The sequence below is a fragment of the Maylandia zebra genome, linkage group LG8 (genome assembly GCF_041146795.1).
Source record: "Maylandia zebra isolate NMK-2024a linkage group LG8, Mzebra_GT3a, whole genome shotgun sequence".
Taxonomy (NCBI): Eukaryota; Metazoa; Chordata; class Actinopteri; order Cichliformes; family Cichlidae; genus Maylandia; species Maylandia zebra.
This window is the reverse complement of record NC_135174.1, coordinates 20,442,824-20,469,738: the sequence shown is the minus strand read 5'-3', so window position 1 is coordinate 20,469,738 and position 26,915 is coordinate 20,442,824. Positions and strand designations below refer to the sequence as shown.

Genomic DNA, 26,915 nt, shown 5'->3' with positions numbered 1-26,915 from the left:
AGAAAACCTTTCTCTCTATCTCTTTTTCCCCTCTAATTTTACCTAAAGAAAACTCTCTTCAGCGGACAAATTATGGTTTAATAAAGAATCTGCCAGTTTGACTCTCGCTTTAGGCTTTGTTATCATCTTGTTATGAAAGTGAGGCTCCATCAGCTGCTGCAGTCATGGCTGTATGAAAGCGAGGGAGAGAGAGGGGAAGAAAAAAAAAGAGGAAAAGCTTCATGATGTGATAAGCAGTGACACACAGGGCAGCGCTCCATCCCTGTGTTGGAACATGCCTGAATGCTCCACAGAGACTGTGTTTTGTTAATTTCCACTGCTTGTTAACGTGCAGACTACTGAAGAGTCCACACGTCTTGGCTGAAGCAAAGGATGTATAATGGTCGCTGATTAAATACACTTTTACTATCGGATGCACACACATTTGTAACCGACTCGTCAAACTAAAAAAAGGTGGATCACGGTGCCTGTTTGCTTGGTGATACATGTGTTGTGCCAATTTAGACCTCATGTGGGCACAAGAAGGATACTTAGTGCTGCTTTTCCTTTGAAGATCCAGAATTGAAAACTGTTTAAGGGTTGCTTAGGTCTCCCAGTTGCTTCCCCCGCACATGATAGAGTAAACTTTTCTCTGATCAGAGAAGGTAGGAGGAGATGAATATGACAGCTGATCCCAAATGTGTCAGTTTCTGTCTCTACCATGCCTCGTGGCATCCTAAACAGAACTGTATTGTCTGTCTTCCTGCCTCTTCCCTTTCTGCTTCCTCATCTCCTGCTCTCTGTTTCTCCCTCCCTCGCTGCATTTTTCTCAGGCAGAGGCGTCCATGGACCCTCTGGCTCCCAGCTTTCGTCAGTGACTAGGAGTGCTTTGAAAACTTTGTGAACTCTTCCTGTTGGAGTGGGAAGGGAGAGAAAGGCAAGCAGTTGATGGCAGCAGCAGCAGGCTCCTCTGGAGACAGCATCAGGACTCTCAACTGGAGGTAATCCCCAGAAAATGATAAGAAAACACCTCAGGCTCTTAACCCCCCTGGCCCTGCTGGGACTCCTTGTGGGGTTGGCAGACCTTAGCCACGGCTCTGTCGGTGAGGATGAGGATTACTACATGCAGGGGCTGCTGATAAGAGAACAATACAACCAGGTCCAGGTGTTGGAGAAGCAAAATTCCTTTATACCCGATGGTGAGGAAGACCCAAAGGAGCATTCTGCCAAGAAGACTGCCAAGGCGAAGTCAGACAGCAGTAAGAAGACAGATAAAACCCCAGCAGATGCAAAAACGGGTAAAAACACTGCTGTGACTTAGAGAGCAACTTAAGCAACTTTTAAAGAAAAACAATATCAGTGAGTTTTTATCAGTTTTTTGTGTATTGCTGTACATTTTCTTTTAGAAATCCTCTACAAAAGCATGATCATTAGCAATCAATGAGCATTAGTGATCTTTAAGATTGGATAACAGACAATTCTAACAGTATCTTGTGCTGCTGCAACCTCTTTTTCTGTTAAATCCATAGGAAAGGTAAACTTATGAGATAGTGTTGAGACAGGTTTCAGTTTTTAAAACAGTCATTCTAGCATTTTATTTTTCATAGTCAATATTATTTGGAATTAAATAACATCACAAATGTCATATTATTTGGCATTTTGCATCATTGGGTGCTTTCTGTGTGGAAAAAGGGAAACATCACTCATAATCACCTTTTCTCAGAGTCACCAGAGTCAGCCGACGCTCATGCTAATCGATGAATAGAGATGAAAAATTTGGAGGCATCATATTCAACCCTGATGTGCTCACTGACTCATAAAAATAATGATCTCATGATGTAGTCGTCCTCCTCACTACTCAGTATGCATACAGACCCATGTTTCTGTTTGGCTGCAGCACAACAGCAGGATTTAAAGCTTCATGCATGGTTGAGATTAGGATTGCACTGTGTGGTGGTGTGCAGTGCACATGTGAAACTTGTGCTATCCCAAAAAGTAACAAGCACCAGCAGTGCGGTCTTCCTGTAGTCCATGTTGAAATGGACAGCTTGAATCTCATTCTCAAAGAGTTTCTGCTCATGCAGGAGCAGGTTTGTAGGTGTGTTTGAAATGCTGCCAGGTGATTGGGAGACAGTAACAGGCTGTGAGGGTTTGTGTTGGTTGGTGGCTGATGGCGTAGTGCAGCTGTGTAGAAAGTGACCTCATGTTTCAGGCATCTGACTTCACGCGTCTCAGCAGAGATACCTGCTGCAGGTGAGACTGGAGGAGGAAGGTGTTAACAGTGATACAGAAGCTGCTTCTTCCCTACAATTACAGTTTTTATCGAATTAAATGCATCTTAATCACTTTAGTGTCTTCCAGATAAAGTTATTTACAGTATCTGTGTCGGTGAGGTGGCACTGTCACCTCAGAGCCTCAGGGCCTGGGGCCTGTCTGCGAGTGATCCTCATGTTCTCTCTGTGCCTCTTTGGGTACTTAGGCTTCCTCCTGCAGTCTGTTCACAAGCTTGCTGTTTTTTTTGCTGATTCTAAATTGAAAGTAGGTGTGAATAGATGTCTCAGCGTTAGTCGCGTGGCAGTCTGGTTGACCTGCTAAGCACGTACCCCGCCTCTTACCCAATGACAGCAGGGATAGGCTCCAGCCCAGATGCAAACCTGAATTGGATAAGCCAAAGAAAATGTTTAGATGCAAGTGTTGTATTTAAAGCTGCACTTTTAGACGGTTTTCTTTTTAAATATTAATTGTACCTAATATTAACTAGCTACATCTTTCTGCAGACAAAATAGACATCGAGCTACAGAACAAAAAAAGCTGTACGTTACCTTTTTCTAACAGGAATGCACAGAAACTAGCTGGTGAACAAAGCTAGTGTAGGACCATTAGTTAGAGGTGCGCCAGCAGAAGACTCGATTGTTTCCTTGCATGTTATATATGTTGTATTTCCAGCTTTCACGACTGCACTGAAGTGTCAAAAAAATAAAAAGAATTAGTCATGAATTGAGATTTGCTTTCAACTGAAATCCACAATGACAATCAATATTTTACTTTACCTTAAGAGTCTTAAAGAGAGAAGAAGAATGGAAGTTTCTTAACATCTTAGTGTCAGTGTAGGGAACAGTTTAAATGTGGAGAGTGAGCATTTTTTATTGATGATTGTTGCGTGGAAGAACCCATCCCTTCACTGCTTCTCGTAAGTAGGATCTCTGGAATTCATTTAGTGGAGTTTAATGTCATATTTCTACTGTACTATGATTAACTAAATGTCATGTGTAGTGCTAGTATTTCACCAGTGTCTCAACAACCATATGCTGGTGCTTTCTTAATCGGTTTTGCTGAAGCACATGTGGAGCTCAGAGCGCTGCGGAGTTGAACCTGTCCCCAGAAAGAGATGCAGATAAAGACTTACAGATGTGAGAAGAGCTGTTGTCATGTGGAGCCCATCCCAAACTTCAGTCAAATAAAAAGCATTTTCAGTACCTTTAATGTTAACTCACTGCCCCATACCCTGCTGCATGTACTGGGTGTATTTATGATGTATTTGAACCTTGATTTCCTGATTATTTAATATGAGAACTTCAAGAAACGTGCAAATTAAAATGCATTATTTATCTAACGTGAGAGGCAGACAGACATGAACTGAATGTAGGGAGCACAAGAGTTAAATGTTTTCAGATTCTGTGCCCAGAAATAATTTTTTGGTTCAGTCCCCATTCCTGAATCCATTACCATTTTCTCCTTTGTCATCACTTTTCCTATCAAATTCTGCGTTGACATCAGTGGATCAGCAATTTAAAATGTGATTCAGCCTTTTATAATTTTCTTTTCTTTTCCCTTTTTAACATTTCAATTCCTTCCTTAGTAAAATCCCCCAACAAAAAGGCAGAGAAAACCAAGAAGACTGCAGTGAAAAACCCAAACAGCGTCTCAGAAGGAGAACAACAATACAACCCGATAAAAAAGGGTGAGTAAAAAAGCCAAATGGGCAAATCAAAGTTGACACTCACTTGTTATGGGAAATTCATGATCTCATAAAAAATCATCTATACTGCACTGTGCAAGGATCATTTCTATGGTGGGAAAAAAGATACAAGCTCTCTCAGAGATGACAAATCTTTTGGGTAGAGTAAGTGTTTTCAGAAACCATATTTTCCCTGAGAGGAAAGGTTTGGCAGTATAAGATGATGCTCTCAGAACTGGAGTCTAGCCGCAGAGGCACTGATGTCTTCTTTGCCTATGAAGCATTGTGTTTGGTTTCCATGGATCACAGTATATTTGTATATAAACTAAAACCAGGATGCCCCAGTTGTGTTTTTGGCACGTCAACTTGCTCCACTCAAAGTGTGATTCAGTGCAAAGTGTGTGTGGTTTAACCTCACAATTTCCACAACTCATAATGTACTAATATTGCCATTATTTGACTTATTTACACAGGATAAGACCTTTCTTTTTTTTTTTTCTTCTATTGCAGGAAGCTCTATTTATTAATACTGGGAAATTAAGAGTGACTGGGGCCAACTGCAAATTTATGTGTTTATGTTGAAGCTATGCAAACAAGACAGGGAGAAAGGTTGCCATTTTTAATTTGGCATTCATGCAGCAGAGCAGAAAGTTGGATACTATTTCATGATGGAAAATAGGAACTCTATGCCGACATGCCTGGCATGCCTTGAACTGTCAAGATGTGGTGCAGACTTAAAAAATCAAGACTTAAACTTCAATCTGGTTTTTGAATATGTTTCAGCAGCTTCTGGTAGCAGCTAATTTATCAGAGGCAGGAATTCAGGGCTTGTACTTTCTATAGATCAAGACCTCCAATACTCAGAACTTGTTCCACCTCTGAAATGTTAATTATTTGGCTGTTGTCAAAAGTCAAGGAGAACATGAGTGTCTGCCACATGCACATACCAAAACAAATGAGAGTTTTTGGTAATCTGAGACCAAAAGGGATTTTCAAGGTTTCATTCAGCAGATGTTTCAACAGCTCATTCATTATTCACGTCGGATGTAACAGAAATCAGCTGAAACAAATATTTCAACTAGGATTTGTCACATGTACTCTGTAAAGCTGCAGATGCTGGCTTTGATAAAAACCCCATTCTTCTTTCTGCTCGGCTGATGAAAAGTGAAAAGAAAATGGATTAAGGGTTGTAGGGAGGCTTACTTCTGGCACACTGAGTTGTTAAATAATTTTTCTATTACGGCGAAACAATGTCGCTTTTGTAAGGGGAATAAATAGTAAGTATTGTGTCATTTAAAAATGAGTTACAGTCTTGGGAAATGTCGAGAAATTCAACACACTGGCGGGTGCCAAAGTTGACTTCCTAGCACTGGATGCAGTACTTACTGATGGTGAAGTGATCATATGGGCTTTGTAACTCAAGGGATGGTGATTCTATTTACTTAGTTTAAAAAACTAAATAAAGTTTACTGGAAACAGTTGAAGTTGTTGCCCAAGTGTTCAAAGTGTTTCCTCAAAGTGTATCTAATAAATAAAGGGCTGACTTCTTTTAGTTTGGAAACAGTTTCAAACTCACAGCACATAAACATCCTAATATGAATAAATCATACACAGAAAATATTTCATTATTATACCACAAAATGTAAAATGAGAGCTTGTAACTGACAGAATTAGGTTTTGGCCTCAGCGATAAGTAGGCAGTTAGCCTAAATAGCAATGCCTTCAGTATCTATTTTGTCATTTTTATTACACGTTGCTTTTGAAGGCAGATGTGTGTATGTGGGGGTCCTCTTGTGAAGGATTGGATGCAGATGGTAATGATGATTTAGGACTTTGCAGGAAAGCAGACAACCATCTATTTTTTTGTTCTGCTAACCTTGATCCTTGGGCTGCTTTGTGGGCTAGGCTTGTCCCTAATATGTTGTGATCGCTGCATTCAGAAGCCCCACGGACTTACAATGTGAATCTGAGAGCATTTTAAATATATTCACAGGGTCGCAAGTGCAGCAACACATATTTTATTACTGTATAGAGTTACTATAAATACTACGCTAGCTGGTCTTCCCAGCGGCTTTGCCTTTGGCTTGTTAATCAAATTTTACGCTTCAGTTTTACAGCAGGAATTAATTTGAGCTCGAGCTATGTTTGCTTTATGCATCAAACATAAATCAAGACATGCATGTGCAGATTCTGCATGCTGATCCTCTTTGTCTGTTGTGTCTCTCAGGGATTGTGGTTGGCAATGTTTGAAATATTTCAGTCAGGTATGCAAAGTCAGCTTCATCTTTTGGAAGAAATTTAAATCTTACTGCAGAGGTAAAAGAAGGAAAGTTCACTTGTCTTTTTTTTCAGCCTGTTACACTTCTGGTTGTTCATTTATGAAGGCCAGCCTGGCTGTGTGACAGCGACATGTGCAGCATATGCCGCATGTACAAACACTCTGGTGCCCAATCGGAAATTCTTGCGCTGAAATTCCATTGCTGTGATCCAGGGAAGTCTGCAAACAGCCTGATCTGACCTAAAGAGCTTTTGGGCAGCAGAGATTTCACACGTCAACTTTGATTTGCCCATTTGGCCCTCACTGGATGATTTCCCTTGCACTGTTAAAAGATGAGCCAATATCACCCAAGTAGTTCTGTTCAGTATACGTCACCTCAGTTTCTGCAATCACTTAAATACAGGCATCTGTCCAAATAAACTCCAAATGCTCTACAGCAGCAAACAAAAGCTCTTTTAGTGATGTGCAGCTCTCAGGGACTGAGTTTTATCTGCGTGCTTTTCGGAAATCTATCTTGAGTATGGGTGCTAGGCAACCAACCCATTGCTGGAGCATCGGTTGGTGATACTGAATAACTTCTGCACTCACAGAGATAATTATCAGTTGATTATTTGATTTGATGGCTGCTAATTGTCATCACTGAAACTATCAGTATTTTATGGGATCCAGTGGATAAGAGATTAGACATCTCTTTATTGGAGTTGCATTCATGTAGATTTCTAAATCTGTAATTTGGACATAAAACCGTAAAGCTTAGGATGTAAAAAAAATATGTTGTGTCATCTCAGTTTGTAAAGTGTGAAGCTTGTGATAATAAAAGTAACATTTTTGACACATACACTGTGAAAGTATAAAGATCTTCCAGAGAGACTCAAGTGAGGAAAAGCTAAAAGAAAAAAACAAATAAGATCTGCAGTTAATTAGCATGATCTGTGCAAGCCAAGTGTATTCTGTTTACACTTTAGCATTTCTGCTTGACTTCATACCGTATGTATGGTGGTTAAATGGGGACTTTCAGCCTGTGAAGACAATTGCATGCTCTGGGTCTGAAAGTCAGAAAGTCTGCGAAATGATGCTACATCCAATTAGTATTACTTTACCTTCAGCTTATAGAAAGAGTTCAAAAACAAAATGACACACATGGTGGTTGTGAAGTTTATCTGAAAGGGTTGGCTCAGGTTGCATTGCAGGAAATGATCCCACAATGGAAGCCACATCTTGAAAGTTTCTTTGGCCTGATCCATATAAGAGATAAAATTTCAAGATGATGTTTTATTGTGGTTATGGTTTTATCTATTTTAATTTTAATTTCCCATAATTCTAACCCTAGCTTTACGCCAAAGAACATAAAAAAACAAGTTATAGAAACATCTGTTTTCATTTTTATCTGATATTCTCATTATTTAGTGCAGGTTAATGCATGTTAAAACAATGAAAATAGACCTTTCCCCCCCCCCCCCCCCAAATCAAGCCGTGTTCTCATTTATAACATTAAAAAGTTATCAGCAGGCTAAAAGCAGTAGCTGCTGCAATTTCCCCTTTTTTTCCTTCCTTCGGGATACTGTTATCGCTTTAGTCGTTTTAGCTATTTAATCATGTATTCAGGGTGTAGATTGATGACTTTGATAGGTGTGCTTTGCTAAATTATAAAAAGCAAGCGTTCAAAGCAGAGTCATTAATCACCCGTGAAGGCTGACACATTTTGGAATTCATATCAGTTTAACAATCAAAACAAAGATCACACTGTGAGACTGCTAAAGTAAATGTAGTTCATGTGAGACCCCTATGCTAAGTTGGACTGAGGCACAAAATGATCACCAACAGCTATGATAAAGGTTGAGAATTGTTCCTTTTACTAGAATGAAAGTGGTCACATAAAACTATGTGTTGTATCATTAGATCCTCTAATTTTCTTGTGAAAAGTCTAAACTGTACCTTACTGTTTACTCAAGCTATACAGATGCATTGTGTCTGACTCAGGGCATCTGCATACTCTGCAAAAAGCAACTTTCTACCACAGCTGCACATGATACATAACATTACCATCACAAGCCAATTTGTAATTCTCATTACCTAGAATGCCCTCCCATTGGACTGGAGTCATTGAAGATTGATGATTTTCAGCTTCATGCATCATCTACCAAACGCTATGGCCTTGGTGCACACAGAGGTCGCCTTAACATTCAGGTGAGACGGAAATGTAAAGTGTTGGCGTAGCAGACTTACCAGAAATGTTGGGACTCGTATTATACCCTGGGCTATCTCGTCTTTCCTCGGAAGCTTTAACATTTTGTGAAGGCATTTTCTTTCCGGCTCCATATTATAAATACAAAAAAATAAGATTGAAAGATAGTATTATTTTTAATCCATATTTAAGCTGCACTCAACGATGTGAGCTGTGATAACTTGGCTTTTCCCTTGTAAGATTGAATGACATTATCCTCTTGTTTCAGCTCACTGAATATTTTAATAACCCAAAGCTAACTAAACAGTGAAAGTAATAAGGTTACCATCAAACTAGGGGCACATCCCCAAACCTAATAAAAAATAACTGGCATCTGGGAGAAGAGAAGTGTTTCCTGTTAGTGCAAGCTTTGCTTTGAGTGCATTAGCCTGCATGCAGTGTGCAGCTAACCTAACATTCTGCAAGCTCCACCGCCCCAAATCTATCTGCACAATTAATGACACGCACAAATACACTTAATCCACTCAAGACGACATTAAATGGCAAACGACAAAACAGAGGATTTGTTGTGTTTGTGTATGTGTGTGTGCGCGTGCGTGTGTAAGCGCAGATATGATAGAAAGACAGATGGTGTCAAGAGAATAAGGAGGACCACAAAAAGCAGATGTCTGTTGACTCAGGCCTGTGCTCAGTGTTATATGTTGTTTAGATGAAAGATACTGAAAGAGCTGGGATTCATTTAACTATACATAAAACACTACTATAAGATAACTATATATAACCCTAACCCCTAACTATAGTTTGAAAGACATGCATTAGAAGGAAAATCTATGGAGGAACAAAATTGAAAGAAAGCAAAACCAGGAAAAGTAAGCCCTATATAAATTTTGTATCTGTAATACATGTAATGTTTCAAAACGGAGTCTCCATCTGGTAGCAGAACATACTGTATGAAGTGATGTGCCATCTTTCTTTTATTCTACTAAATAGTTCATGAAAAGGTCTCACTGCCTGCACCTGGACAAGACACGTGATACGGGAGTCAATATTTTTTTCTGTAGCCAGCGCATTTCATCTTTCATTAAAATATCTCGAGACGCCCTTCTAACTGGCTGACAAACAGAACATAAAAGAGACTACAAATGTCATCTATGAACCAGGTGTTTAATTCAAATAAGCCAAATATTCTTATGGCTCGAATACTGTGCAAAACTCTTGAGTCCCTCTATATTTCATTATGTTATTCTAGTAAAATGCAGCAAAACATGCAAAGATAAATAGAAGTGAAAACAGAGCTTCATTGGTACAAACATACTATTTCATATAGGCCAAGCTGTGATATCTTTGGCACTTTTTGCTGCTTTGACGAAAGAAATTAGTGTTTAGTAACAAAGTGCCTAAAAATACAATTTAAAATTGATTCTTTCCTAAGTTGTCTGTTATGTGTAGACACAACACTGGTTCATGCCTGAGTTAGGTGTCTTTTTTATTCTTTAGTAATTTGTCAGTCAGTGTTAACTGCCTTAGCAAACAAGAACAAAAAATATTTCCTGAAAATGTCAGGGTCAAGGAAAATGTTGGCTGAAAGAAAGCCTGGAGAACTATAATGAACACAACTTAAAAACCTGCAACAAACTCTCACTCTGTGGAAGGAAAATATAAAGAAATGAGGAGTGACTCAAGACATTTTTACACACTAATATAAATTAAAGAAGCATATAAAGACATTCACATGTCTGTTGGATTTCATAAGTTAATGTATCTTCCCTTTCCTTGCCTAACCCCTTTGTAACTGGAATTAGGATCAGCTGTTGAATTTATATTATGGCCTTTAACATCCTAATCTTTCTGATTAAAGCATGTGAAAGTCATGGTAAGGAGGAAATGACTCCATGCCCTTAACATCTGTAGTGAAGTATCTCATTCTAATGTTTAAATTTAGATGATAAAAATAAACAGTCAAGCCTGTAAGCATGCAATATGAAAATGAGTGTTCGTACTCTGAGCCAGTGTGTTGACTGGTACAGCACAGGCTTTACAGAGTAGCATTTGATCCCTTATAATCAGTGCAACATTTTCAGCTATTGCACCAGATTCGTACATCATACTAAAAGAGTTACACAAAAACAGAAATGGTGGGATTTGGAAAGAGTTGCAGGAGAGGAAGGACAGTTTTCAGCACTGAGCCCTGTTTTATAGACGTGCTCATTCCTATAACTCTGCTTCACTGGCTCTGTTTTTTTCTCTTGTTCGCTCTTTTTATGTGACAGAAAAAAAGAGTAGGCTTGTACGTACATAGTAAAATTTATAGTTAATACACCTTATTTCAGAAGATATTCTTCACACTTCACTGTCTCCATTATAAAACACTTCAATAGTAAGTTTTAATTAGAATTTTATAAAAGAAAAAATGTTCCCAGTCAGTGTGTTGGACCATATTCAGACTGTAAGCGCACGTGGAATTAAATTGGCTTTTTCTGACCTGCAGGCTGGCCTTTATGAAGATGACCTCTATGACGGGGCCTGGTGTGCTGGGAGAGATGACACTCTACAGTGGTTTGAGGTGGATGCCAGGAGGCTGACAAAGTTCACTGGGGTCATCACACAAGGCAGGAGCTCCCTCTGGTCGTGAGTAGGAACCCAGCAGACATGTATGGAGAGTTGCAGATGGTTGCACAGTGAGGATCTAGATTGTTCTTGTCCATGAAACATAACAGGATAAATATGTGGGATGGATTTTATGCAGGCTATTGGAGCCTGTTTTGATATATTTGTGAAAAAAATTCTAAAGAAAATCTGCAAGGAGATTTATAACTGAATATCAAGCGCAGTGTTATGTAATGTTTATGAATGTAGGCAATCTTTGCATTAACCACTTACCTTGATTAAGTCCTTTTTATGTTTTATACAACAGGGAGATAAAATCAAGACTGAAAACATTATCATGCAACCATTTACCTGAACTTTGAATAGAGAAACTTGAATAATTTTCCATCAAGAGTAAATATTGAGAATCCTTTTGCTTTGCAGATGTTGTTTCTCTGCTCTTATGCAGTTATTGTTCAGTACAGTATGACATTATACTGTTTCAGTATGAATCTGTAAATCTCGCATGGCAGAGTCACAGATTTAGCTTTGCCACTCATGGAGCCGCGCCCTTAACGTTGCTAATACAAACTCAAGCACAGTAAATGGTCATAAAACAGTTTACATGTTGCACGAGTTTCAAAATGACTCTCCGTAATAAAACTGAACGTAGACGGACATAACCATTCCGAAATTCTTGGATTTTCCCTTGAATCCATCTGGAAAATTTAACTCCACGAACATAAACAAAACAAGCTTTTCAATCTTGTCTACATGGCACCGAACCTTCACTGGTGTTTGGCCTTTTCATGAGGCTTTTCTGATCCCCTCACAGTGGGATTAAGGATTTATGAATATGACTGATTGGAGTGCAGCCTGATTCTTTCATTACTCTTAAAAGGTCACCACATTTTTAGAAATAACACATCAGAGGAGAGAGACTATACAGCCTTATGGACTTGTTGAACACAGTCAGATGTAGAGGGAAAAAGAGATGCAACAAGTAGGCATTATTATTTAAAAATGCTTTTAGAAAGAGTGTGCAGCTATATGTAAAACAAAAACTGCAGCACCATAATGGCTCAGTGGAGTCTTATGTACTTAATTATAAATATCTCCCACCTCCCACTGCTACATCTGAACAACAAGTGTGCCAGGTCTTCTTTGAGTATCCACACATGCGTTTACTCTTAAATTTAGAAACCACCTACAAGTCACTATTGCTTCAATTACTGTGCCGCAGTGTATACTGTTTTTAAAGCCATTTTAAAATCAAATCAGGGTGTTTTCCACAGCACAGAGCAGGAAACAAACACTTCACTGTGGGTAAGTCACCCTAGGTGGAGTGAAAGTTATCTAGGTTTGTATCAACTGATTTATGAAACTGCCGCAGCTTTGTTTCAGTCATTTTGTGTGTAAGCATGTGTGTAAGAATGGTAAAAAACATTTCAAACACATTCCACAACACCTTGTCATCTTCATTTTTTGTTATACAAAACTGCAACTATACATGTTAGTACATCAAAAGAGCTTTTCTGCTACCAGAGACCCACAAATGTGAAAAAACTATATTTAAACTAGATTTGATTGCATCCCATGTAGCCAAAAAGGTAACAAAATGGGCCAACATTAGACTGAATGATACTATATGTGTTCTACTTTTTCAATCTGGTCAATTTATTACTTACAAACTGACAGCCTTTGTAAAGAAAGCACACACTCTGTCAATTCCAAGGTTTTATATATCAGGACATAACCAAAAATCGTCTGGTACTGTAGCAGCTTCTGAAGTTTTTAAAATGACATAAACATAAATAAACAAATTTCATCATGTCAATATTTTAACAAAAATGAAGCCACAAAACAGAAGCAGTGCTCTGAAAAACTACGCACATGCCATGATTTACCAGCTTCTAGGACCACTTTTAGCTGCGTATGTCGAAGTAACTGTTCAGTATCAGTCTGTCACATCATGGAGGCGTTTTAGTCCATTCTTCTTTACAACATTGCTCTATTTTATTAGGGTTTGCAGGTGGTCGTTTACACACAGCTCTCTTAAGGTCACACTGCAGCATGTCAGTCAGGTTGAGGTCTAGACTTCTCTTCTGGTTTAGTCATTCTGTTGTAGATTTGTTGCTGTGCTTGGGATCATTGTCTTTTTCATGATACAATTGTGGCCAAGCTTTAGCTATTGGACAGATAGGCTCACATTTGCCTCCAGAATACTTGGTGTACGGGGGAGTTCATGTTTGACTCAATGACTGAGAATTTCCAGGGTTCTGTGGCTGCAAAACAAACCCAAAACAAACCCAGCTCCGTGCTTCACAGCTGGTATGAGGTGTTTGTGCTGATATGCTGTGTGGTTTTCGCCAAATGTGGCACTGTGCATTATGACCAGTCTCCACTTTGGTCTGGTCTGTCCAAAGTACATTGTTCCAGAAATCTTGTGGTTTGTTCACATGCAACTTTTTAAACCTAAGTCATGCTGCTGATGTCTTTTTAGAGAGAGGAGGTGTTCTCCCACCAGTCTTTTCAAACAAGCCATACTCATTCAAACTTTTTCTAATTGTACTGTCATAATCTTTAACTTTTAACATCCTAAACAAGACTTGCAGAGTCTGCGATGTTGTTTTTAGACTTTTTGTTTTTAAAAAGATCTTTGAGCATTGCGTGGTCTGACCTTGGGGTGAATTTGTTGGGACATTCAGTCCCAAGAAGATTGGCAAATGTTTTCCACTTGTGAATAATATTTTTAACTGCAGTATGGTGGACTTCACGTTATGTGGAAATGCCCTTATAAGCCCTTCCGGACTGATGGACAGCAGTACTTATCTATTAAGCCTAAAAGCCTTAAATAAATTGTTAGAATAAGTGTTAAAGCAATTTTGACAACAAGAAAGTGGAAAACTGGAGGGAACTGAGGACCACATTTGCATTTAAGTGAGAAGGCCAGCAGATTTTCCCCTGCCATCTACCTTTCTCAACTTCCCTCAACAATGTTATTTGAACACTTCAGACCTTTGTACTTATTAAGTGGACTGGGTGGCACAGACTTTGTAGAAAACTGCTATGTAGTCAGAGAGCAAGGTGAGAGACTTTACCAAGTTGTGTTTGTAATTTCCCTTCAATGCTGGTGCAACCTAATGGCACAGAAGACACAGATGCCCGAGACAGAATTTCTCTGCAATTAGCTCTGTAGGGTATGTAACTGTCTGCAGTGCCAGCTCAGGGGCTTCCTTCTATAACAGTGCTTTAATTAACAGAGCTGGGAATTCTTACCAGGCTAGACCAGCTCAGCACTGATGTCTTTATCCAGAAGCATAGGAGGCACAAGGGAGTTACTGCCAACCTACATACTGCAGACTTTGGTTAGAGGTCTGTCTGGTGTTATGGGACATTAAGCCATCTGTGAGTTCTTTATATAGGCATATTTAAAAGGCATTGTACTGAGTGATGTCTCACCTGTCTGTGTTCAACATAAAGTACCTCTAAAGGACATGGCTGGTATATTTGCACACTTCATTACTTCTCCTCTGTTCTCATATTTATAAAATTCCTCTTTTTTATTTTTTACATTTCTTTCTGTTTAGTTTATTTTAGTTTGTATAGAAATATGTATAACTGAGTTTTTTCAGTTCACCATTTATTTTTCAGTATGTTTATGTTTAATTGCAGGAGTCTGCCTATGTAACAGTCAACATGGTGAGTTTCAAATGTGCAACGTAGCCCACCAACATCTCCCTAAAGAAAAATTGTGTAATGGCCCCGATTGTTCTATGATAATGCCGTCGAGGCCTGGTTTTAAAAGTTCGTATGGTGTAACTCTAGGAAGGATTGATGCATATTGTCCTCAGTCTTACAGATTTGATGCTCACTGTGATGGATTAAACAGCGTGAGCAAGTTACAAGAGTGCACTAATAGATTTTAGTGTCATGGTCCTGGGCCGTGTTGGCCCAGTATTCTTAGTTCTCTTGTATTTTTGTATTTAGTTCCCTGTTTAGGTTCTGTTTCCTGAGTTGCCCTGTTATGTTGTTCCCTGTGTGCTTTCCCTTTGTGACTCTCACCCCCTGTGTGCCCCTCTATGTATTCATGAGCCCTTGTCCCCTTTCGTGTTTTATTCCATGTTTTCCCCAGCCTGTTATGTCTGTGTTCTCCCCGTGCTCTCTCCTCCTGTCTGAACCTCTGTGTACTTCCTGTTTGACTCTGCCCGTCTCCCGTCAGTGTTATGTTCACCCCGCCCTGTCTCGTTATGGTTATCTGTGTCAGCTGTGTTCCCCGTGTGTTCCCACTTTCCTCGTTAACCCTCTGTGTATTTCTGTCTGCGTCTTCCTCTGTTCGGCGTCGCGTTCTCCCTCATGTTGTGTGTTATTCTCCCCGTGGTTCCTGGTACATCTCATGTTTAGTTTTTCCAGTTTAGTTCAGTACTGTTTTGTGTTTCACCTTTAAGCCAGCATTAAAACTGTGATCTTTAAGTTTATCCCCGTGTCTGTGAGTCTGCATCTTGGGTCCTTCTCCTGCCTGCCACACAACGAATCATGACATTTAGTCTTTAAGGAGATTAATAGAGCTCAAGTGATGCCTGGAAAAGCCTGGAAAATAGATTAAAATGACTAAAAGACAGAAGGTTTTCAGAGCACAGAACCCATCTAAATAAGATAACTTCTTAAGCCTGATATTATAATCGAGTGTTTCCCACTAGACCCCCAGTGAATCTGGCACACTGCTTGGTCTAGGCCTGAATGCTCCTTTTATTCAACATGATTAATACTCTACAAAAAATCTTGATTTCATAGTTGCAGTGCAGTTTTCTAATGCACTGCCTCAAATGACATTTCTCCCTTATTCTTATAATTTTTAACAGGAGTGATTGGGTCACCTCGTACAAGGTCATGTTTAGCAATGACAGCCATACCTGGATAACACTGAACAATGGCTCAGAAGACTTGGTGAGTAACAATCTAGACATTTAAAGTGCTTTATCCACCCCTCATTTCTTTATATTTTGGACAAGGAGCCAGACTTTCTTCTGAGGTTTTTCAGGCTTTTCTGAATTTCTTTTTTGCATCTGGCCTTTCAGCTGATACATCTGCTTTTTATTAGAAATGGGCTCAGTGGAAGATTTTCTGTGAATAAGTCGTTCTTAAAGAAGGGAAACGGGGATAAAAGGCTGAGGTATTTCTAATTACGCAAAAACAGGACTGAAAATCAGTGGCAACAGGACTTCTGGAGTGACAAATCCAATTTGTGGTCAGGAGAGAGCTACAACAGTGAGTGTCTACTCCATCTATAAAAGACGATGGAGACTTGTTTAGAGCTGTATCTCAGTCAGCTGTATTGGCGATCTTCAAATTTCACAGAATTATGATTCATTAGATTAGATTTCGATCCAACATGCAATACCATGTGGACAGCATCTGAATGGCAACAGCTTTGTTTTTCAGCACAACAATGATGCCAAACGCACTCCAATGCACTAAAACATACTTGCATAGAAAAACATACAATGAAATCAATCAGCCACTATCCAACCAAATATTGACTTTCAAGCTCGTTAGAATTGCAAAAACTCTTATACTGTTTTTCCACTCAAGACTTTCATACAGTATTGTGTATTTAAAGTCTTCTGACATATGTATCATACTGAAAAATACTTATACTGTTAATATTCCTATTAACCATAGCTTAATAAGGATTCTTGTTTTCCGTGTCCATGGTTGGATGGAACCATTTTTTAAAAAAGGCTACAGAGTAATTACACAGAGAGATTTAGACGCCTGGTTATTTCTTAGCTTAGCTGAAGTGCAATAGAAAAACAGTGCGGATGCTGAAGCAGATAGGAACTTCATCCTGGCTCATTGTCAGAGATGGATCTTTCTCCCCACTTAACACTTCTGCAGTTTATGTAACTGAATAGACAGAAACCAAATACAGCTGAAAGAAAGAAAGCAAGAAAGAAAAAAGGAAAGATTAATAATCTCTTCTGCACATGCAAATCGGATCAAGTTAATATTTTTGTGGAAAATCATATCCTCATTGCTCCCTCTGTGGTTCACATCCCAGTTAATTAAATTTTGGTGTAACTGTGCACTCCCTTGGCTGGTGATGTCATCAGTGTGGGAGATAATATCCCTATGGTAATTTAATGTCTGCTACAAGCCTCCCTCTCATCCACCTTTTGAGCCAAATGCCAAACTGTTCTGTTGGTCTTTCAAAATGCCAAAAGGTGCGGATTACAGCTCCAACCGTGGGTGTTAAAATTTACAATAAACTCCCAGTGGTATCAAAGTCTCATGACATTGTACAGGTGCATTTATGTGTGTTTTTATATTTTTCGTTGGTCTTTTCAGGTTCTAACTGTACAACCTCTTTTTTCTTTTAATAAGTATTTATATTTATAATATTTTGGTTGTTTTTATATATATTTTAAAAGCCTCTTTAGCATTTATTTTATGTAAGTCTATCTTTTTGTCTCAGTAGATATTCAAGGGCAACAGGGAAAAAGAGATCCCAGTCCGGAACATCTTCCCAGAACCTGTGGTCAGTCGATACATTCGAATTAACCCTCGCTCTTGGTTTACCAGGGGCAGCATCTGTATGCGAGTGGAGATCCTTGGTTGTCCTATGCCAGGTGACGGGTTTGTATGGACAAAGCAGATACAATTAGTCCTTAATTTTTCTCGCAGGGAAGATTTTGCTTTTATGCATTTACTTTTGCTTTTCCCAGTTAAAGGTTTTCTATCTGCAGAGATTATCCACAGTAATCATGACACTGTTGGTGCAAAAGACAGGACAAGACAAGAAAGAAAATGTTTTCATTTTGCACAGGCTAAACCTAAACTGAAACCAAGAGAGCAAATTTTAAATCTTTCTGAAGCTTTTTAATCTTTAAAAACCAGTAACTGTATGTCTTCTGATTCCAGATCCAAATAATTATTATCACAGACGCAATGAAGTCATAACAACAGATGACTTGGACTTCAGACATCACAGCTACAAAGAAATGAGGCAGGTGAGTTACAGTAAGCAGACCAGTAGTAAAAAAAGAGAAAAGACTCAACCTATTTCTTATTCAGACCAGAGCGTGAAGCAACAAAAATGGCGTATAACTTCGAGCCAACACTAGACAAGTTGTGTCCTTTGCAAGAACAAAGTGTACAAGTGTAACAAATGAAGCGAACAGTGCCAGCCACATAAAAATTCATAAAGCATCTCTGCTTGTGACATTACTTATTCATATAGTTGTCAAGAGCAGAAGCCTAGTTTGTACTGAGAAGGAGGACAGCTGTATTTGTCACTGCGTACACTCTGCCAGGGTGACTGTGAATTGTAATTGTCTCTAATGTAGCAGTTCTATGTGTCAAACATTCGACTACAGGTGCTCTGAACTGCTCTTTAACACACTCAGACTGCTATGTATGAGTCTTTAGAAAGCTGCTGTGAGTGCCTGAAATTATATTATAGAAATATCAAAGTTTCTGCTTTTCTTTGCTTTCTTTTCTTTTAAAGCTAACATGTCTCACACAGGAAGTTCAAGCACCAATAGGCCTCCATAAAGAAAGGCTATTTTTAAAACTCCTTTTGTAGGGCTCTTGCACCCTTGGCATTTTGCTTCTTCTTGTATGTACCATCTGTTGCTGTTTAAATACTGCTGTGCCAGAACTTTAAATTGGAAATAGCCCTTTGCGGCTTCCCGAATAAAGCACGTGTCCAATGAAGGGAATGAACAAGATATCCGTTATGATGCTCAAGGACTGTCCTTTCTGTAAACCACGGCTGATTATAATACAGCGCCCTTGGGATTACTGATATTGCCAAACACAGACAGTGAAAAGACATTATAAATGGTGAGGAAAGAGCACTTTTCACGCTCTAAATTAATATTGCCCGAGAACACGGTGGCAGAGATGCTTCTCTTTGATAACAGCTTTAGCGTAAGTAGAAAGTTTAAGCATATAGCATGCGCTGTGTTCTGTTTTATTATGTTTCCGTAAGAAAAAATTACAGAGAAGTGGGCAAAAGATTCCTTCTTCTAAGGCAGATTGTCCCCCAGTGATCATGGTAAATAACAGCCCAGGTTTATTTATCAAGGGCATGCTGTGCTTTATTGAGCTGAGACTTAGGATCCTATATTTCTATCAATAAAAAGCAGACGTTTGTTTAATGATTTACATGAGAAGTTACGTTAAACACAGACTTGATTTAAACCCCATGACCGGCTAATAACTTCTGCTGCAGCTGAAAGAGCTAGCACACACAAATGTCTGACATTACTGGGGTTTCTTTACTTAACAGCTAGTTAGTCTTTCTCCAACTGCACATTTTCTTTGTGTCACCACTCTTACAAAGAGGAGTATACAATAATTATTTCTATTTTAATCTGCCTCTGTGGGGGACATTCAATGGGCCTTTCTTGCAGGCTTCATAATTGCCTTGACTGCTGCTGCAAAGCCCCTCACACTGGCTGCAGTGTTATCAAATAAGGGCTTTAACACAGCACTGGAGAATGTGTTTCTGGAGTGTCATTTATTTTTATATTTTAAGGATATGTGCACATGTTCTTACAACTAAGCAATGCCATTATTAAGATAGATAGATAGATTGAATTAGTGCTCTTGAACAAGTTGTTAGCAATAAAACTCAAACTAATCACAATTGCTCCAAAGGGCACTAATAACACAAACAAGGTAGAGAGACCCAGTTCAGTGAATTAGCTAAGGTGACCTCTTGCAAACAGCCAAGGCATCACTTTGCTTAAACTTTGTCTAAACCAAAAATATATATTTTTAATATGTGCTAATTTGTTAATTTAATCATTAAATTTGAATATTTTAAGCAAACGTATGCAGATTAACTCACTTCTGGATGCCAGCTCTCAGTGGACATTTAAGAAACTTAGTGTAACTATTGATTTAGATTTAAGTGATGGATCTTTATAGTCTGTAACCTGGCATGCAGATGTGAAATTTCCAATGAGGTGCATGCCAGGTTACAACATGTAGGAGGCATTTGCAGTTATGATTGATTTTATTCTTATTCATTTTTTATCTTCTTACTTTATATTGTATCCCATTCTTATTTATTTCATCTTTTTACCCTGTATATATCCTATTGTGTCATATCTCCAGTGTTTCCTCAGAGGGCGCTCTCTGCACCGGGGCTGTGATCCCTCCCTCCTGCTGTGTGCCCAGCCTGGAGGCTGCGATCTGTGACCGGCTCCCGGTGCAGACGGCTCCCTGTGATAGTGTTTCCTCACTTGGCTCATGCGTACCAAGCCCAATTTTACTCTTTAAGTGTGCGTGTGTGTGTGTGTGGAGGGGGGGGGGGATGTGTGTATTCACATCGTTTATGTTAATGAGAGTGTGGGGAGTGAGTTGGAGGGCGGGGTGGGCTGCTTTTAACCATGTAAAGCACTTTGTGCTACATTTTTTGTATGAAAAGTGCTTTATAAATAAAGATTGATTGATTGATTGATTGATTGATTGATTGATTGATTGATTGATGATATACAACATAATCCATGCAACTCAAAACAAGCTTTATCTGTTTCCTCAGACAAATGTGAAGAAGCAGACAAATTTGTGACCAAACCCACTCGTCACCATTTTCTGATTAAAAAATGTGAAACTTTAAACTAGTGCATATGATGAGCCTAACAGTTTGCTCATTATCTTGAAAACAGCAGTTGTCAAAACAATCTCAACTCAAGGTCGATTTGCTCGCTTGTTGGGCAGCTTTCAGAAGATGACAGCTGTTGTCTTGTCATGAAATGACTGATGTGCCGTGATTTTCTGTCCCTCTGAGCACTTCTGTGACTTTGAAAATTTTGTATCTCAGCTGTAAATACCACAAAAATTCCACCTAGCTGTTTAAATAAATGTATTTTTTGATCTCTTGTACCTCTGAAAGTAGTTTTTCGGAGCCCCAAAGATAATGTGAGTTCTGCAGTAGATATTAGCTCTCACATTTAGGTCAGATTTTATATAGAGTATCAGTAGCTAATGCCTCATTATTTGCTTTCCACAGCTTATGAAGGTGGTTAATGAAATGTGTCCCAACATAACCCGGATCTATAACATAGGAAAAAGTCAGAGTGGCCTCAAATTGTATGCGATCGAGATCTCTGACAATCCGGGAGAACATGAAGTTGGTGAGTAGTTAAGTAAGTGGATTATGATTGCTGAATATAATGCAGAAAAAAGGAACATCAAAGACACACAGTGTTCCTAAGAGTTATTTTCTTTCTACAGTTGTAGTGATGGCTCTATAAATTTCCATCTGTTCTCTCTCTCCATCTCTCCCTTAATGTGAAACTGTTGATTAGGCGAACCAGAGTTTCGTTACACGGCAGGATTGCATGGTAATGAGGTGTTGGGACGAGAACTGCTCCTCCTGCTGATGCAGTTCATGTGCCTGGAGTACCTATCTGGCAACCAGCGGATACGTCACCTGGTGGAAGAGACTAGAATCCATCTACTGCCATCTGTCAACCCTGATGGGTACGAGAAAGCCTTTGAAGTGGTAGGTCTGCAAGACAGCCATTTGTGACCTCCTACCACGATCTGGCCTCTGGTGAAAGCAGCATCTCTCTGCTTGGTCTCCTCCTAATAAAAGTGCATGTGGTGCTGGAAAATTAGTTTGTTCGTTTTCTGTACATCATTCAATGTGAGCGCATACTGTAACACACTTTTCACAAAAGCTAACAACCAGTTTCAGGGTCATGTTTTACTTCAGTACATGCAAAGTTAAAAGAGATGAAGCTACTGAACCCTGTGACGCTTATATAAAGGCAGCAGGCAAGCCAGTTTTTTTAAAAGTTATTGTTTTCCTGACTGATTAAAGTGATTAGAGGTTTTTTTTAAGAAGAAGCTACTTTTGGTAGCTCACTTATTCACCAGGGTTGGCACAGCAGGTAGCTGTGTATGTTTGATTTGACAGATTTCTTTTACGCCAGCTGCCCTTTCTGATGCAATCCCAAAGGGATTTGTGTCTCCTCCCAGGAAAACAAGGAAACTTTAGCTTGTTAGGTGAATGACTACTACACTGTGGAGCCATGGATTAAAGCTTTTTATGGTATTTATATAAAGCCAAATTGCAACAACAGTTGCAAAAGCCCTACGATTACTTACAATTACTTACATTACAATTATTTCTTTGTTTCCTGTAAAAATTAGACTTTTTACCCCCTTATTCTAGTGTACCTACCTTTAGGTATTTGTAGATAAATATAATTACATTATAATTTCAAATAAAATATGTTGACATGGCATTTAATTATAGGGGATTATGCCCTTAGTTGTGGGCTGTATTATAAAGTTTTAGTGCTTTTTTCATACTTGACTTTTTAAAAATAGTTTCTTGGATCACAGTTTCTTTTGTTCAGTGTATAAAAGTCTTATGTAACATGAAAACTGCTGCATTCATTTAAACTAAATGCTCAGCTCTGCATCTCAACTTAGCATTTGGTCCTGTGGCTCTACATACCCTTTAAGTTTGAGTTGGCTCCTGCTAGCCCCAAGTCTCATCAAACCATAGCCAATTAGTTTCAGCAAACACTATCAGTGTCCACTCCCAAACAAGCAATGATCAAAAAGAAAGATGTAACAAATGGGTTAACCATCTCGGAACAGAGATTAAAAATTTAGGCTTTATATTGTCAAATAAAAATGAGTTGCCATGGCACTCGGCAGCCACCAGTTCTGATCAGATATTTTGGCAAACAAGACCACTAACTTTAATTTTGATGGGTTTAAAGCTGCATGGATCATCAGTCAAATAAAAGCATGGCGACTTTGCCCCAAAATGCTGTTTTGGCATGCAAGAAGGTAGGGAGGGACAGATATCTTCCATAAATTTTTATTAAGGATGCTTTAAACTGTGTTGCAGTGATAAAAAAACAAAACAAAACACTTAAAGCAGCTTTAAGCCCTTTTTGCTTGCAGGTGATGACCTTCCACTCGACAGCATGTTGTTTGTTTGGCAAACTGTGCGGATGGACCACAGGATTTTTTGATCAGTCTCTGCAACCCCTGCCCCTCCTGTGCCTGGCTTGATACCTCTGCTAAGCCTCTTAATGATAACTCCACACTTCCCACCTCCGCCGCTGACAGAATTCCATCTGTGATCATAGATTTGTGTTCCCACTGTCTTTGAATTTTCCAAATATTGTGGTTTTCTTTTGTTTTACGCAGGGCTCCGAGCTCATCGGCTGGTCTCTGGGTCGATGGAGCAACGATGGAATCGACATTCACCATAACTTTCCTGATCTTAACGCTATTCTGTGGGCAGTTGAGGCAAAGAAGTGGGCTCCTCGTAAAATGTTCAACCACCATATCGCCATCCCAGATTGGTACCAGTCCACAAATGCCTCAGTAAGTCAGTAAATCTTCCCCGTCATAGTCTGTCTTTTAAATTGTGATTGCCATTTGGTTTCCAGTGACTTTTCCCTCAGGTGACAAATTCTGACACTGTATTTTTGTCTTGGACTCCCTAGAAGCGTAACAAACAAATTTCATAGAGAAGATTATCAGTCTTTTGAAAAGGGTAAACATTTCACGGGGGCATATCAGTGCTGTCTATTTTGGGAGAAGCGGATGCATTCGCTGTGTGACGACAAAGGGGCTGTGAGCTAAAATATACCCAGCAATCTATTTAAAGCTCATCCTCACGAGTGTTTTGACGTTGGTGAGAGCCCCGAGTGAGTCATACAAAGCCTCCAGAATAGCTGCTGCAGCTGTAGAGCTGGGATCCCCATCTGTGCTCACAAAGCTGTGAAAACTATCCTTGCCTGCCTGGCTAACTGGTTCAGCCTGTGCTTGGAGATAAAAGGGGTTACGTGAGCCTGAACAGCAGGGGCAATTTTATCAATTTCCTGCCTCTTGATGAATATTTGTCCACTTTTTAAAGTGGATTTTACTAAAATTCTACTGCAGTATTTTAACATTTAAATATTGTTATTACTCCCTCTTGACAGCACATTGCAGCAAATTGTTTTCAGCATGAGTGAGTTTATTTAGTGACTGTGCCGAGACGATTGCATGAAGTACATTATCATTCCCTTTCCTGTATCCCCTCCCGCCTGTAGGTTGCCTTGGAGACACGAGCTCTGATAGCATGGATGGAGAAGATGCCCTTCGTTCTGGGTGGTAACCTCCAGGGTGGGGAGCTTGTGGTGACCTTCCCGTATGACAGAACTCGCTCCCAAGGGGTGGTCAGGGAGCAAACCTCGACACCAGATGACCACATCTTCCGCTGGCTGGCCTTCTCCTACGCGTCCACCCACCGTCTGATGACTGATGCCAACCGACGGGTCTGCCACACACAAGATTTTGCCAAGGAGGATGGCACCATCAACGGCGCATCCTGGCACACTGCAGCTGGCAGTTAGTGTCCATATCTGGAGGGTGGATTTCTCTGCTCAGCTCTGAGCCTTTGAGCTGTAGCTTTTTGTTAGCATATATCTGCATATTTGGAAAACTTCTGCTTTCAGAGCTTCTAGGTTTTAGCCAAAGCATTATGTAATAATTCACAGACAAACAAATAATAATGAAAGGCTTTTTTAAGCCCACTTTTAATTTCACAGATCTGGCCAGTAAGTGAACTAAATCCTGACCGGCTTCTGCTGTCTCTTTTTCTTGGCAGGTATGAATGATTTCAGCTATCTGCACACAAATTGCTTTGAGCTGTCGATGTATGTGGGTTGTGACAAATTTCCTCATGAGAGTGACCTGCCTGAGGAGTGGGAGAACAATCGCGAGTCTCTTCTTGTATTCATGGAGCAGGTACAGAGGCAAAGGAGCCCCTAAATTTCACACATGTACATAAAAAACTTAACAAATAACCAATAAAGGCACTTAAACATGAGTGTTTTAAATATTTTAGAGCTTTTTTATAATGTACATGGTTTTAATTTACTAATGTTATATCAATACCATAACTGTTTTATACTAAATTAATGCTGTTGTCAAATATAGGTTTAGCTAGCTGTTATTTGAATATCGGTGCTACATGAGGAGGAACTATATTATAGAATCCTTAACTGTCAACATACGGTACACTTCACATCATTAAACCACACACGATGACATGTGCCATGCTTCCACGTACAGGTGCACCGTGGGATCAAAGGTGTAGTCAAGGACCACCAAGGTCGTGGAATAGCTAATGCCATCATCTCTGTGGAGGGCATCAACCATGACATTCGTACAGGTATCATGCTGCTTTTACCTGATTCTTATTACTGTGACAGTGCGGTCTATCCTCTGTATGTGTGTAAACATGGAAAAATATTGTCCTTGTGACTGGTGCTGCAAAGTTGCCTGTGAACTGTGTGTTTATTTTTTATTTGTCTGCCACTTTATATGTGTGTGCTTGACATCTAAATGAAAGGCCATTTCTTAGTTTTAGTTTTTTGAGATCCCCATTAGCTCATGCAATAGCAGTAGCTACTAACTGTTGATCTCTGTTTGTACTCTGAGTCATTAACGGTTAATGGTTTGAGCTAGTAAACCAGTACAAAGTAAACATATTTACAGGAAACCCCCCCTTCCAATTGTCTGGACCTGAGTAGCTGTCAGCGTCTGTTTTGCAGCAGCGTTTTTGCATTCATCTGAAATTTTTTGCGAGTAAGCTCAGATTTTGCAATCAAAGCAGAAGAAGCTGCCTCGGGGCGCTCTGACTCAACTGTCTCCACAGTCCAGCTTATTCCTCAGAAATGAATCATTCTTGCAACGAGTTGGTATTTCGGTATAAGACGGGATAAAAGGCACAAACAAAAGCAGGTTATGTATTTTAGCGGAGCTCTGACTCAATTCACAGTCATAGCCTGTGCTGCCGAGGCCTCCTGCTCCGAATTTAACAATCAAGTGTGAGTCCTCAAGGCAATCTATTCTGATGCCTAAAAAATGCAGCTTTCCAAGCCAAAGTAGTTTTGTACTTAGAGCATGAAATCAAATGTTCAAAAGGACATTGGCCATTATTATTCCTGGAACTAAGTTTAAGTCAGCGCTTCCTCTTAGGATTCTCACTATTCTCAGCTGCAGAGAGGAAAGATGTGAGGGTATTTACTTTGATGACTGTACCTTTTCAGCTGCTTTGAATTTCCTTTGGAACTTTATGGACCTTTAGAAACAGGCGTTTGCAAGGCGGTTTCTCTCTTATCAAGATGAAACAGCTGTAGTCACCAAGAAGACATGACAGAAAGCTTTGGTACTGCTGATACACTGATATCCAATAGATAATGGAAATACGCTCTAGTTCCATTGCATTTTTCATGCAGTGACTTCAGAAAACAATTCAGTTCTCTTCTTCCATCTAGTAATATGAGCATGGATGCTGTTGTGTAACTATTTGGACTGACAGCAGCAGAACCAGACCTGCCTTCATATTTCATTTGTCTCAGTGGTTGTTCAGACGCGTCAGGTGGGTGTTTGGATGGCAGGAGGGACGCAACACTGTCGTTTTTGTGAGTGAGTCAAAGGCTGAAAATATTCCATAGGCGCACTGGTGTACTGAGGTCACGTAAAGGCAGTATTTGGCACAGAGAGACCAAGAAAATCCAACACGACAAAGCAGAGCTCCTTTTAAAAGAGCTTCTTTCTACTTTTATACAACACCTACCTCGTCAAAAGTAGAACACACAGAACTCGCCAACATTTATTTTAGGCATCAAATGAAGGCTTTTATGATGCTTGTTTTTCTGCCACTGCTTACTGGGCTGTTCAAATTCAGATTTCTAGGACAGAATTTGCATTTTGCAACTGTGGCAAAAATAGTGTGCTTTAATGTGTTTTCACAGTCCATAATATGTAAAACACTTAAGGGTGCATCACATATAGTAAAATTTCTTACTCGTGGCTGTGCCAAGACTATAGAAATCAATTTCACCATAATTTATGCTTCAGCTTTATATCATGGCCTGTATATTAAAGAT

At 39.5% G+C, this 26,915-nt stretch overlaps 1 protein-coding gene across 1 annotated transcript in view; it reads left to right on the top strand.

Annotated features, from left to right (window-relative positions):
- The first annotated feature begins 774 nt into the window (after positions 1 to 774).
- cpxm2 (carboxypeptidase X (M14 family), member 2) overlaps positions 775 to 26,915 on the top strand; it is a 28,568-nt gene continuing 2,427 nt past the window's right edge. Inside the window, exons 1-13 of the mRNA XM_004561194.4 lie at positions 775 to 1,277; positions 3,839 to 3,940; positions 8,293 to 8,402; positions 10,889 to 11,028; positions 15,849 to 15,933; positions 17,465 to 17,615; positions 17,908 to 17,996; positions 21,011 to 21,134; positions 21,309 to 21,505; positions 23,176 to 23,355; positions 24,069 to 24,366; positions 24,626 to 24,765; positions 25,093 to 25,192. Coding sequence (XP_004561251.1) covers positions 995 to 1,277; positions 3,839 to 3,940; positions 8,293 to 8,402; positions 10,889 to 11,028; positions 15,849 to 15,933; positions 17,465 to 17,615; positions 17,908 to 17,996; positions 21,011 to 21,134; positions 21,309 to 21,505; positions 23,176 to 23,355; positions 24,069 to 24,366; positions 24,626 to 24,765; positions 25,093 to 25,192 — 1,999 coding nt within the window. The 5' untranslated portion in view covers positions 775 to 994. The remainder of the gene's footprint in view (positions 1,278 to 3,838; positions 3,941 to 8,292; positions 8,403 to 10,888; positions 11,029 to 15,848; positions 15,934 to 17,464; positions 17,616 to 17,907; positions 17,997 to 21,010; positions 21,135 to 21,308; positions 21,506 to 23,175; positions 23,356 to 24,068; positions 24,367 to 24,625; positions 24,766 to 25,092; positions 25,193 to 26,915) is intronic.